A 14,805-nucleotide genomic window follows, 5' to 3' on the forward strand; every position below is an offset into this window, starting at 1 on the left:
TCTGTCAATGAAAAAATATGCAAAGTCAACGTAACCTGACACATGAGCACCACGTTGTCCCATTTTGACGTGAGGGACGTTGTCAGGTCGCCACCCTCAGGAGGCGTTGGTGTGTTGGCACCAACCAGCACTCGAGGGGGCCGGCGGGAGCATGGAGGTGAAAGCAGGGCCCAGCTGCGTCTCATCTACAATCACCCACCTGGTGCTGCCTTCCAATCAGGGGAGGTATTTAGGAGCGGCCCCGAAGCCTCTTCCCCGCCGGATTGTTAGTCTTGTTTTGTGAGTCAGACCGCCAACTCTGGTCCACGACAGCAAAAAGTCAGAGGCCGCTGTTCTTACTAACCAGTGTCCTGTCTTCCCTTTTCCAACCTAGGCACCTGAACGGGCCGTTTGGCCTACGCACCTCCCCGGGGATCCCGCCACCTTGTTTTCCCCACATCTGGAATCCGGGACCGCCGTCACCACCCAGTCACCACCCAGTCACCACCCAGTCACCTCTTAGTCCGGTGCCTTTTTTCCCGAAAGAAAAGAAATAAAGTACATGGTGATTCATTGATCTGCGTTTGGGTCTATTCCGGTGGGGCAATACCTGACAGACGTAAGGAGCCTCCAGCAGCTCTTTTGATGTTTAGTCGCCATCCAGCTGATCAAGCTAGCGTTAGCTCGCTAATAACAGCAGTAAAGCAGTTAGCAAGACTAAAGACATGTTTTTATTTACTCGCCTTTTTTGGACCATTTACTTTTCAATAAAAATCCGTTTGGATAAAATATGTGAGCAGGCATCTTGTAACAATTTACTATTAATTGCTACTTGTTGGCAAATATCAAAACGGACCCAGAATACTGTACTATTATTACATCACAAGAGGCATCTTTTCATTCAGTCCATTTTATAATGTATGTCTTTACGTTGTAAACGTGTTAATATTAACCCTTTCATAAACTAACTAGCTGGTCAAGAACAAAACGAGCCTTTCCTGGTTTATTTGTGCATGAAATGAACGACACTGCTGGAAGAGTTCACCTGCGTCCAGGCTCCTCCTCACCTCGTGAGATGATTAAAAACATGTGGACAGGAGGACGTCACACTGCATCCTTTCATTTCATGTGAATTATTACAGACGTTGATGCTACTTCCAGGTTCATCAAGATGATCTTCACTCATTAACAACACTTTAATGATGTTTCCTTTCAGCAGAAGTAAGACACTAACTTTAAAGCTACTTCCTGTTTCTGCAGCTCATGCTAATGAGGTAAAGAGGAAGGAAGCCCTGCTGGGGTTGAACAGCAGCTTAGTACCAACTCCAGAAGAGAGGAGCTGACCTCAGAGACATCAGCCTCCTCTTTAGTGTAGACGTGTTTGTGGTGACTTAGTGAATAAAGAGTTTCTGATCTGAGGAGCAGCTATGAGTTCATCAGCCGGTGGATTAGTCGTCTTCCTTCTCTCTGTACAAGGTACTGTACTTCTACATTTAGATTGGGAGGCCGTTAGCACCTCACACACACACAGGGAGCTGGCTTTTTACTTCATACACAGGTCTGATGGCATCAAACACAAATAAGGACTAAATGAACATTAACAAAGAAGAAATGTCTCTGTTCAACTTCCTCTAATCGTTCAGCAGCGTTTCTTTGCATTACAACACATTTAGAGGCTGGGAGTCACTCACAGTCTCTGAGGAGCTTTGTTCTGCTTTTTGTCGTGTTTTGTGTATTTGTGCTCATTTTTATTCTCTTCCTGGTTGTTGAGTCTCTTGTTGAATGTCGGATCGCGTCCGTCGTGTCTCACGTCTTTGCGCGCAGGCGCCGTAGCACCGACTTTGGGTGAGCAGCGCAGAGAGCGCCTAGAAGACGCTACTAGTGAGCACAAACACATTTCCCGGGGAAGTTGCTAGATAACTTTGTAATCACGTAATGACGTAATTACGTAGGAACATAAAACTGCGTCATTACGTAGAATACAAACTAATGTTACTCTTTGACTGTCCTTCTGGGCAAAAAATATGATTTGACATTTCTTGGTTTAGATTTGTTCATTTTGACATATTTTTATTTGTAGAAGTGATATAAACAAGACCTTTTATATGATCAGGTATTTATAGAAAACCCGTTACACATTATTGAACAACTCCAAAAAAAAAGCTAGAAGGTGAAATTAATTTTTTTTAAATAACTGAAAAAACAGATATGGGGGAAACTGAAACGAATTTCAATAGATGAATAGCTGAAATGTAGAAATGAGAAAAGCTGAAATTAATTTTAAAAATTGCATAAAAATACAGAAATAAATATCATGTCACGTGCTGGTACGTATCGGGCGGAAAGGATCCACACGCAGAGGGAAGTCACAGAAATGAGGGTTTTAATATCCAACTGAAACAACGAGCCGAGCTCGATGGCAAAACATAGAACGAAAATGTATTCTCTAAGAGACCAGCTAAGCAAAAAGGCAAAACACAAAGTAATCCTCCGGACGGGGAAGTCTCCTCCATGAAGAGGGAAGCTCGACTGGAGCCCACGGGATGCAGCCCCCGCGGCACGACGCTGGAGACCGGGCGGGCAGGACTAGGCTGTGCGTAAAAGACAGAGGGGGGTCTTGAGGCTGCTGGACAGGACAAGAACTCGACTCACAATAACAATCCGACAAGACACAAAGGGAACACATGCAAGATATAGACAGGGTGATTAGACTTGACGAGAAACAGGTGTAACAGCAAACGGGGCGGGCACTGATTGAAATGAGCGGCAGGTGGATGGGAAGACTACGTGAGAAGTGGGTGTGTGCGCTAAGGTGAGACTAATGGGCAAATGATTGTGTCAGAGAATGTATATGGCAGAGGGGAAGAGAGAGGGAGAGACCCGGATCCTGACATATCAAAGCATTATTAAAGCAAACCAATAAAAATACAGAAATTGCAGAAGGTGAAATGAATTGCAAAACAGTGCAGATACAGATACAAATACAGAAAGGACATGATGAATTTAAAAAAATGTAATACTTTTTAAGTAGTGACAATAAAACAGTTCCGCAATGTCACTTTCAGATTGAAAGCCAGAGGTGAAAGAGACGGTAATGAATTATGGTAGTACTAGCAATAGTATAAGTAGTAGTAGTTTACTACCAATAGCAGTAGAAATAATAGTGTTACTAGTAGTACTGCTATTTTCATTATTATTAATGAAATTATTAATTACTTTGTGTTTTGCCTATTTTCATCTGTAGTACTAATACTATTAGTTAGTATAAATACTAGTAGCACTTTTTGTTATGGTAGCAAGAGTAGTAATATCAATTGCAGTGTCACTACTAATGCTAATAATTTAGTAGTATTTTTAGTATTACTACTGTAGTATTAGTATTATTAGCAATGGTTGTAGAAGTATCAGTTGTAGTAGTACTAGTGATATTGGTAGTGGTTGTAGTAGTATTTTAAAGAGTAGTATTTAAAAGAGCAATCAGTATTTCAACAAAACTGCTTTATTCTGAGTTTCATGGTGAAGGTACAGACACTCATTGAGGCTTTTAATTTGAAATGATGGAATTGGGTGAGGGGGCGGGACTTCCTGCTTGTGTCATCAGCTTTATGCTGCTTCTGTTGCTGAGCAACCAGCTGCCCTTAAGAATAAAGCCTTAAAACCTGAAAAATCGTATAAAGTACAGAAAAGGATGATAATTTTCTTGATAGCATGATATAGTTCAGGCTGATAAAGGAAAATTTTCCTGGTTATTTTAAATTTAAATCAGTTAATGTATAATATTATACTAATTTATAATTATTTTAAGCTAAAATTCATATTACAATCTCAAGGCAGAGGAGATTCCATCAATGTTCAGCCACAACAGCAAACACATTTATTAACTTGTATTAAAGCTTAATTTCACCACGCATATTGCTCTCCTTCAGCTTAATGCAGGGGTCTTGAACTTACGGTCTAATGGGGTGGGGGGGGGGGGGGTGCTGGCGGTCCGACTGGCAAAATCTCGCTAAAACCTGAGAATATTGATCATCCTTTCAAGAGGCTGTGAGAGCCTACCCACAGTCAGCTGTAGATAGTTACTGCTCATTTCTCCTGTTGGCTCTTAGCAGTGCGCTGATATTTCTGCTTTCTTGTGGAACCACACAAACTCATAACTACTGCACATTCACACAATCAATAAAGAAGATTGGAATAGCATTCGCTTGGTTCTGATTGATGCACCGGTGGTCACACAACGAGCTACACTTACAGTCCTATAGCTGTCAACCCCTCATTAGATTTATCTTTCTTGTATTAAGGGTACAGATACCAACTACAGCCTACTTTATTTGAACTAAAGTAACAACTATTTTGTGCTGAAAGGCAGCTATTTACTTACTATTCATGATGTAAGCTATAATAAGGCTTTATAATAATAAACGCTGGTAACTATGTTATTAAAGCAATATGGTACTTGAGGCTGTACCTTCAATAATGTAACTGCATCCTCGAACTGTTACATTATTGAAGATAAAGTACAGCCTCTCGTACCTTATTGCTTTAATAATATTTGTATTGGCAGATAATCGAATAAATCATATTACTAAACGTTACATTTAAAATTGAACTCTGCCTCCGTCCTGAATGAATTGAATCCTTGTCGGCCAACACTGCATGCTCGCTACAGACACAGTGACCAACTTTACTTTTGACTATTTTTCTCTCGTTTATCAGTGTAGCTATGTGGAAGGAGGCCATATCAAAATAAGAATGTCATTGTACACAATAACTGTACACAGATAAACTGAAGACCTGCCAATAACTATCTTGAGTCTTGAATCTTTGAGTGACATTTTGTCTTTTGATCGTTGATCTGTGTTGCAGATTATTGATTCACTGCCAGATGCTGAAAAGTCAGCTTCCAGGGGTTTCACATTATATATTTATATCTACACACAGTATATTTGTCTTTTGTAAAAGTAATTTGCATCTGAAGTGTGAGTTTCTTAAAGCCATTCCCTCTAAAGTGTTAAAGCCCTTGTCCTCATTGAGGTGTGATCTCTATCTCCCAGTATTGTTGCCCTCAGAGTTGTGGTTTCTCTACAGTTTCCATCTCCACTCTGCAGCAGACTGACCACAGACAGAAGAGCACAGAGCAAAGCACTCTTCTTCTCATCAACCAAACCCTTCTAATACTTCAACTTGAGCTTTTTCAAGTCCACAGGTTCAATACATCGCTGTTCCTTCCAGCTGCAGAGTTCATGTGGACATCGTGGACTCTTTCATTACTTTCTATAAACTCAATGATTTTCATATTTCTCATCATATCTTTTCTCTTCAGTAAACTACCAATGAGAGTGTGTCCTGTGATGTTGTTCTGAGTGTGACTGTGGTTCCTGATGTGCTGTGTTACAGTGATACAAAGTCAGCGTGGATGGAGATGGACTTACCATGAGACTGAGGTCTGTGCTGTAAAAGGATCAAGAGTGGAAATAAGATGTGACTACACACACCCACCTGGAATACGTTACAATGATATAAAGGAAAGATTCTGGTTCACTAAAGAGAAAGATGGTGAACCTGTGGCTCTGAGGAGAGACTCTGAGTATTCAGACCGTGTGAAGTACAGATGTTTCGATTCCCTGAATAGTTGCTATCTGGAGATCACAAACCTGAGAGAGAGCGACTCAGCTGAGTACAAACTCACATTCAGGACAAAAAAAGGAGAGAAATATACTGGTTCACCTGGAGTCACTTTGTTTGTCACAGGTAACATTTTAATTCACATATTAATCATCTGCAAATGTTCAACATCTATAAAGCTAGAGTATAAATGTCTTCTGTGAATGTTGACAGTTTAATAAATAATATTCACAGACTCAGGTTGCCAGGTGCAGGTGAGCATATTAGATTCTACCTGGTTGGAGCTGACGTGTCACAGCAGCTGTGTTCTGTCTCATCATCCTGGATACAACTGGTTCATGAATGAAGAGATCATCCAGACAGGATCTTCTCTTCTAGTCTCCTCTGGTTCTACAGACAGATATTCCTGTGGTTTAAGAGGATCTTCTGGTCACCGTTCTCCTGCAGTGTGTAAGTTGACTCCAGTGTGTCGGCCTGTGGAGCTTCAACAACATTTCATATGGAGACACCAGACCGCTGCATGTAAACTAGAGGCATCAAAAAGATGAAGCACCACATTCCTCAGGAGGTGGAGCCGTGGTCCACTGACCAGAGGGTCGCTGGTTCAATCCCCGGCCCCTGCAGTCTACGTGTAGAAGTGTCACTCACACACTGACACAACAATATGATTCTAATCACAGCTGTAAACACACTGGAGTCTAAATGTTAAAGTAGACACAGCTGCTTATTGATGTCATTCTGTTATTAATAGAAACTCAAATATAAACTATTACCAGACAGAATAATATGATGTTCATAAAGACTCAAGTGAATTCTTCCAGAACAGAAGTAGAAGTGATGTGTCAGCTGGGTGGAGGAAACAATCAATAACTCCTCCAACAACTAGAAGTGAGAGGACAGACTCAGCTAAGGACACAAGCAGCATCTAAAGAGAAGAATGTGTGGAGATATGAACATTACAAAGGATTAAAGGCTGCTTATTGTCACTTTACACCAGCAGGAGTCTCACCTGTGACACCTGCTGTGATGAAGAACAGAGAAAGACACACAAGTATTCATTCAAAGGATCAACTATCTACACTGACATCTTCTAACCTCTTAGTGTGTTTATTCATGTCTCCTCCAGATGGTCCACAGCGTCCCTCTGTGTCAGTGAGTCCCTCTGCTGAGATGATGGAGGGTGGTTCAGTGACTCTGACCTGTAGCGCTGATGCTAACCCAGCAGCTAACTACACCTGGTACAAGGAGCATGAAGACTCACCACGAGCATCAGGACAGATGTTCACCATCACTGACTTCAGAGCTGAACACAGTGGGAATTATTACTGTGAAGCCCAGAACGAGATGGGACGTAGTACCTCCACCTTACTTCAGATTACTTCTTCAGGTAAATCACACTCATTCTTCTGTTCACTCACACATTACATCAACAATCCAACTGAAGAAGTGACTCCCAGTAGACGCTGCCTTTAGCTCCTGTTCTCTACTCAGTGAAGCAGGAGAGCATTGTGGGACTAGAAGGTGAACCTGAGCAGATACACTATGACCCCACTGAGAATCAGACCCTGGACCCTCGGTTCATCACTTTAAAGCTTCACCAGCTGAGCGTCCTGGCAGACATCACGTGGTCTGATGCTGATCATCTCATCAAATGATGGAGTCAGAAGTGTAGAAGGAACCAGAAGAGTCACAGTCCTCCTAGAAGATCTGAATATGTTGATACCTGAACACAGTGTGTAGCTGTAAGAATGCAGGAGCAGTTCAGCAAGAGATACCAGTCTGGAACAAACACAATGTTCTGTTAGCAATACAACAGTTAGCTAGCACGCTAACTAGTTAGCTTTGAGTCATAATATTTTTGGGGGCGTTATTAGTGTGTGTGTAGCAGTTAGTCCTCAACAGAACACAATAAAATGGCCGCCGCTCTGACCTTTTAGCTACGTTGTTTTGAAAATACGTTCTATTCATTTAATTGTTGGAATGTTTTGAAAGCATTCCAAGTATTCTTCTAATCTTATGACTTATTCTTCTATTTCTTCCGTGGCACGTTTCAACTCCTTCCCACTATCAGCTATTAAAACTGTTCAAATATTACATTACATTACATTACATGTCATTTAGCTGACGCTTTTATCCAAAGCGACGTACAATAAGTGCATTTCCACATAGATACAAACTCAGAAGAACAAGTAACAAGAAAGTACAATTTTCATCAAATATGCAGTTTCAAAACATGTTATAGAAAAGTGCCATTATAAGTACAATTTAAGTGCTACCATTTGTTAGTGCTACGGTTTGCTAGTGTTTTAGTCAAGGTAGAGTCTAAAGAGGTGTGTCTTTAGTTTGAAGATGTAGAGGCTCTCTGCGGTCCTGATGTCATCAGAGAGCTCATTCCACCATCTGGGAGCAGGACAGCAAAGAGTCGTGATCTCGTTGAGTGCTTTTCTCTCAGTGAGGGAGGGACAAGCCGCTTGGCAGATGCAGATCGGAGTGTGCGGGTTGGGATGTAGGGTTTCACCATGTCCTGGATGTAGACTGGTCCCGATCCATTCACAGCATGGTACGTCAGTACCAATGTTTTGAACTGGATGCGGGCAGCCACTGGTAACCAGTGAAGAGAACGGAGAAGTGGTGTGGTGTGAGAGTATTTCGGAAGGTTGAAGACCAGTCGAGCTGCTGCATTCTGGATGAGCTGCAGTGGTCGTATGGAGGTACCTGGGAGACCTGCCAGGAGAGAGTTACAGTAGTCAAGGCGGGAGATGACAAGCGCCTGAATCAGTACCTGTGCCGCCTTCTGGGTGAGAAGGGTCGTATTCTCCTGATGTTGTAGAGCGTGTATCTACAGGATCGTGTCGTCGCTGCGATGTTGGCAGTCAGGGAGAGTTGGGAGTCAAGTGTCACGCCGAGGTTCCTGGCATTCTGAGTGGGCGTTAACACGGAGTCGCCGAAGTTAACGGTCAGGTCCTGAGTGGGCGAGGTTTTTCCGGGGAAGAAAAGTAGTTCGGTCTTGTCGGGGTTGATCTTCAGGTGATGAGCGGTCATCCATTGGGAGATGTCAGTCAGACATGCAGAGATCCGTGCCGCCACCTGAGTGTCCGAGTCGGGGAAGGAGAGAATTAGTTGGGTGTCGTCGGCATAGCTGTGATAGGAAAAACCGTGCGAGCGAATGACGGAGCCAAGGGAGTTGGTGTAAATTGAGAAGAGGAGGGGACCCAGGACGGAGCCCTGAGGAACTCCAGTAAGAGGACAAGGTTCAGACACTGATCCTCCCCAAGTTACCCGGTAGGTCCGACCATCAAGGTAGGATGAGAGAAGAGACAGCGCGGATCCTGTGACACCAAGTTCCTGAAGGGAGGAGATAAGGATCTGGTGGTTTACTTTGTCAAATGCTGCAGAAAGGTCCAGTAGGATGAGCACGGAGGAGAGAGAGGCGGCTCTAGCAGTGTGGAGTTGTTCCGCGACAGCGAGGAGAGCAGTCTCTGTGGAATGGCCCGCCTTGAAGACTGACTCAAGGAGGATGTTGCGGTGGAGATAGGAGGAGAGTTGGTTGAAGATGGCTCGTTCAATTGTTTTGGACAGGAAGGGAAGAAGAGATACCGGTCTGTAGTTGTTTTCTTCAGAAGGGTTGAGGGTGGGTTTCTTCAGGAGTGGGTTAACTCTTGGTTCCTTCAAAGTGTTGGGGAAACAGCCAGATAACAGAGCATTGTTAATGAGACATGTGAGGAAGGGAAGAAGATCGGGGGCGATCGACTGTAGGATATGGGAAGGGATGGGGTCGAGGGGGCAGGTGGTGGGACGGGCAGAGGTTACTATGGTAAGAACTTTGTTAGGAGACAGGGGTGTGAAACAGGGAAGTTGAGGCGGGGTCTGTGGAATATAGTTGGAAGGAGGTGGGTTGGAGAAGGAGGAGCGTATGTCAGCTATTTTTCTGGTAAAGTAGGTGACAAAGTCTCCTAGAAGAAGGGTGGAGGGGGGAGAAGGACTGGGGGGTTTGAGGAGGTTAGTGAAGATGGAAAATAGTTTTTTGGGATTGGAAATAATTTTTTTATTTTGAGCTTTTATTTAGAGCTGCAACTAACAATTATTTAAATAATCGATTAATCTGTCGATTATTTGTTCGGAAAAAAAAAAAATTCAAAACATTGAATTTCCAACCCTTTATTGAAAAGTAGAACTGACAGTGCAAAACATTTAGAAAGTGCACAAACAGATTGCTCCTTGAACATCCCTAAGTAAGCAAATAAAATGGACTAACACAAAAAACATACACACATCACATGATGTATACTTTACAGCTGCCAAATTAAATATATTAGGCACAAAAAATATTTATATTAGATTTTTCCAACATGTTTCCGTTTAAGTTGCTGAATCATCGCCGTGGTGCTCCCGTGCCATGTCGCTTTGCATATCTTACAACCAGACATGTCAACCCTGCCGAATTTCAAAGCCCCTCCCCAAAATCTCCCGGACCGACCTTTCTCCCGAATTTCTCCCGATTTCCACCTGGACAACAATATTGCTGCACCACCCGTCACTGGGTGCGGCGCTTCAGACCGGACAATAATAAAGGTTACACCTTGAAGTCAATCGGCAATTAGAACGGAAAAAGATGAGACTGGCGCTGAAAAGAAAACCCGCTAGCACCCCCCCCCGTGAAATATCTCCATACCTGGGAGGATTTAGATCGCATTGGTTTCTCTTCCTCCGCATGTTACAGTTTTACGGGTCTCTCCGATGGTCTTTCCTCTACCTCAGCTCTGCTCTTTTTTTTTTATTTATTTTTTTTATCAACGCTCTGCTGGGCGGCTTTTTTTCTTCTGTTCTGCTGCGCGAGCGCTCAACTTTTTTTTTCTCAGCTCTGCGTGCAACTTTCTTTTAATACTTAAACGTAATAGTCGCGCGACACAACGAATCGATAATGAAATTTGTTGCCAACGCTTTTAATAATCGTTTTTAATCAATTTCATTGATTCGTTGTTGCAGCACTACTTTTATTATTTCTGTATTTTTTCAAATTCATTTCAGCTTTTCCTATTTCTATTGTTTCAGCAATGTTTAGAATTAATTTCAGTTCTTAGCATTCCAATGCTTTTTCAGCAGGAAATGCATTTTCTAGTTTGAGTTAAAGTTCATCATCTGCATGGAGCAGATGTTAAATTCCCAGATTTTCTGTTTCACAGAGTTAAACATCTCATTTCCGTCCTGTTGGTCCTTAATTCATCCTCCATGTTTAATAGTTTATATTTGTTATTGTTTGTTTTTTTTCCTGTGTAGGAAAAGGAGGCTCCTCATGGTCAACAACAACAAAAGCTGTTTTGTCCAAATCTGCTGTTTTCCTGGTGATCATCATGATCCTCGCTGTCATCCTCTGGATCAGGTGAGCGGTTCAGCTTCACTGTGATAAAATGCAGATGTGGATCTTTCATTCACGCAGTCGTTGAATCACTAGATTTGATCCTTTATTTGTTTGTTCATTCATTATTTTGTGCAGAAGGATAAACTCTGGACAAAACAGCTGGTCTGCAAAGAGACAAGAATAGACAGAGGTGAGTAGGAAGAGCTCAGTGTGGAGGCCTGTTGGAACATTCATCATATTATATATAACTTTAAATATATACATGTAAATTAGATATTTTAATCCTGCTCATCTCCAAAAGGTCAAACTCTATCCACATACACCCTGGTTTTACTTGATGTTCTTAATGAATCTGTGCACGTTGTCCTTCTTGTACACATCGTGCACAGTATCCACAGACACATGATGACACTTTGTAGATGGAACCTCATTAACCTCAAAAACCTTAATTACTACCACTAAAACACATGGGACCTCCATGAGAACCTGTAGGACCCAAAGAAGTCATTAAAGAACAAGCCCCCCTGCAGATGTTCTACTATTTGGTCCTTTGTACTAAAGTCCAACAATACATGAACTAATCCAATAATACTTCTTGTTCTTAGGTGCAGATCACACTGGTCAACAATGAACACCAGGAGGAAGAGAAGAAAGAAGAGGAATTGGAGGAAGAGGAGGAAATTGATATGTACTCCAGCAGTATCAACTTTGAGCAGAACTCAAGTAGCAACCTTAGTGCTGCTCAGAAGGTGGATTTCATTAACAATCTTTAGTAAATTTGGATCCGTCTGTGCTTTTATCTTCATGTTTTCTTGCTGTTTAAACGTGTTCATTCTTCATGGTGTGAGTTGACGGTTCTTTCACTGATGCAGGTGTGAAGGAGCTGTGGATGATTCTTCTGCTCTGTACAGCACCGTCAGCAAAGCACCAAGAGAATGAAGCCACACGGACATGTGGTGTGTTGCTTTACAGAGTTTAAGCAGCTTAAACACACCTGCATGAATATGAGGTTTGACATGTTGTATATTCACCATCGTTAAGGCTTCCATCAGAGAACTATCAGTGAGCCAATGGGAGGCCAGCTTGCAGTCTGGAATCAGCCTTTAAATGTTACTAATGAGCAATACATTACTACCTGTTCTATACAAGCATCTTCAAGTGCATTTATCTGTAAATAGTCTTTACCAATGTTGACAATATGCTTCTATTGATCATTATTTTGACTGAAGTTGCATCACATGTTATTGTTTTGTATGAGACTGAATTCAACTTTCAGGGCCTTAATATTACATCTAAGTCCAATGTAGTGTTGACATATATAGGGGGTCCCAGGGAGGCACAGCCCCCCCCCATAGGGACCTGAGCCCCCCATGAGCACCACTAATGTGTGAGGATGGTTCATTTAAAAAAAATTGTTACAATGTTAAGTTTTAACAAAGCTGCGCCTTGTTTCCTCTTATATGTTGATCTGCTAATTGATTTGTTCCTGAAGATCACATTGAGGTTTTGGTGGAAATCACAACATGTTCCTCTGGTTTTGGAGCAGATGTGTAACAGATGTGTTGTGGGAGAAGATCGAGATAATCAAGTAAACCTCAAAGTGGTGATTACTGGCAATAAAAGGAAGTGGCACAACCTGAATTATACTTTTTACCAAAATGTTTATTTTAAACAAGCTGCAAAATATTCTTTACACTGTTTGAGCTTCATTTATCTGCAAGAGCTGCAAGCTACAAAATATGTTTTCATGTTCAAAAAGATATTTAATTTTGATGTGAGTGCAATGCTTAATAAATCTGTCATTTGGATGTTTTGTTGTTGTTTTTCAACCGTTCAAAGTCTTTTGCAGAGTCAAACCAATGAGTTTTATTCAAAGAAAACACGTTTTAACAGCTCAGCCTGAAATGGTCATCAGAGTCTCAGAGTCTCTGTTACAAAGGAAGTGGATTAAACTGAATTATATTAGTTTTCTGCTAAATGTGTATTTTAAACAACCAACAGGATTTTTTTAAACCATTTCGGCTCCGTAAAAAATATCAAAAGTTTTCAATGCAAAGAGCTGCAAGTAACAAACAAATGATCATTTATATTTGAAATGATTGTGAATCTTGTTCAAGTAAATTGTAGCAAACCGTTGTCAGATTTAATCAAATTAAACTTAATTTCAACACAACGACATTGTGGCTAATGAAATGGAGTTGTTAACGTTATAAAACCAAAATCCACTGTGAGTAAAACTGTGAATGTCAAGTACTTCCTCTTTAGTAGTAATAAATATTACTACATTAGTAGTAATGAAGAATGAAACATGATTTCTTAGTGAAGATGAGATCAGACTGCGTCTGCGTACTCGTCCTCCGTCATGAAACACGTCTGTTCTTCATCTCACAAAGTTCTAATTAATACAACGTTAAAAATGTCTTCATCATGTCTAGGTAAAAAAATACAACCATCCAGGATCTATTAGCCTTTTTGATTTTTTATTTAAATCCAAAATCTTACTCACAAGTCCCACAACTAAGTGAATATTTAAATATTTGGTGGCATCTTTTAGTGAGATTGCATCAAAGAGAACTTTGTGAGTTTGTTCCTCAATGGAACATGAAGTAGTTTAATATGTAGAAAAATACTATACAGGTGCTGCTCCTGCTTACTGACCCACGTCTGCTGGAAGGTGGAGAAGGTGGAGAAGGAGGCCATGATGGAGCCGCCCATCCAGACGCAGTCTTTAAGCTCCGGAGGGACGGCGATGTGCAGCAGAGGAGCAGATGGTTTACTTCTAAAGCCTGATGCACTAATGATAATAACGTGGCACCCTGCCGTTGTTTGTGTGAGTCGGATCATTAGTGCCTTTCCCCCTGTCACTGTTGCTCTTGGTTCTTGTGTGAAACCCTTGGTGTGATTTCTTGAGCCTGCTCGCCCTGCAGTGGCTGTGGCGCAGTTCTCGTTCCCGCCAGCAGGAGGCAGCAGCGCGTTGAGCGGGCAGGACGCGCGCTGCAACACCTGCACGCAGCGATACACGACATCAAAGGGGTGTTAGCTTCCTAAAGCCGACAATAAAACATGTCACTACCTCATTAAAACAAGGCAAATGTAAACAACCAACATCCTAAATAATTAATCTGGCCACACCATCAATGAAAAGTTCAAGTAAATTAAGGAAACATTGTCCACGGACACAGAAAAGCACTTTATTTAAATCCTCAATTCTACAGAAGATTACCCACAATCCTTCCCGTCCTTTGGTCCGTACATGTACCCCTTTGTAGCAGCAGGTGGCGTAGTTCAGCCTTTTGAACTATGTTACACCTCCATGATGGAGGAGACTCCTCATAGAGAAGGTTAGTAGGACCAGGTTTCATGTCTGCAGCTCACGTGCTTCTGGAGACCAGGTCTGTTCCTTTGGTTTCACTGGTTGTGATGAAGGAGTCTGGACCTTCATGAGGAGGTCGGTCAGATCGCGACCAGCCAGGTCCAGACGCATGAAGGCGTGAGGCAGGAAGAAGCCCTCATAGATGAGCACGTTGTGGGTCACAGCATCTCCAGAGTGCAGCACGACGCCTGAGAGAAGAGTCCCAGTCACCACTTTGTTTGGAGCTGGAACACAACAGGTCACATCAACAGTCCAAAGACACACATCCACTTCACAGGAAACAACACAATATGTTCAATTATGCTTCCAATCATCAACTTGGTTGCTTTAAATTTCATTCTACTGATCCATGAATTTTAGTTTCACAGACTTGTAGTTTAAAGACTTAAGTTCTGACAATTTAGAGAGAAAATGATTTAAAACCAGTGGCGGGTTGTGTGTTTTTTTTTGGTCGGGCAGCCAGTGAGTTTCA

General features: G+C 41.9%; 1 protein-coding gene across 1 annotated transcript in view; it reads left to right on the forward strand.

Annotated features, from left to right (window-relative positions):
• The first annotated feature begins 5,412 nt into the window (after nucleotides 1-5,412).
• Nucleotides 5,413-14,805, forward strand: part of LOC134132727 (Fc receptor-like protein 2) — a 32,514-nt gene continuing 23,121 nt past the window's right edge. Inside the window, exons 1-4 of the mRNA XM_062564499.1 lie at nucleotides 5,413-5,727; nucleotides 5,836-6,051; nucleotides 6,728-6,988; nucleotides 10,879-10,981. Of these exons, the coding sequence (XP_062420483.1) occupies nucleotides 5,940-6,051; nucleotides 6,728-6,988; nucleotides 10,879-10,981 (476 nt within the window). The 5' untranslated portion in view covers nucleotides 5,413-5,727; nucleotides 5,836-5,939. The remainder of the gene's footprint in view (nucleotides 5,728-5,835; nucleotides 6,052-6,727; nucleotides 6,989-10,878; nucleotides 10,982-14,805) is intronic.

Source organism: Pungitius pungitius, chromosome 9 (genome assembly GCF_949316345.1).
Source record: "Pungitius pungitius chromosome 9, fPunPun2.1, whole genome shotgun sequence".
NCBI lineage: Eukaryota > Metazoa > Chordata > Actinopteri > Perciformes > Gasterosteidae > Pungitius > Pungitius pungitius.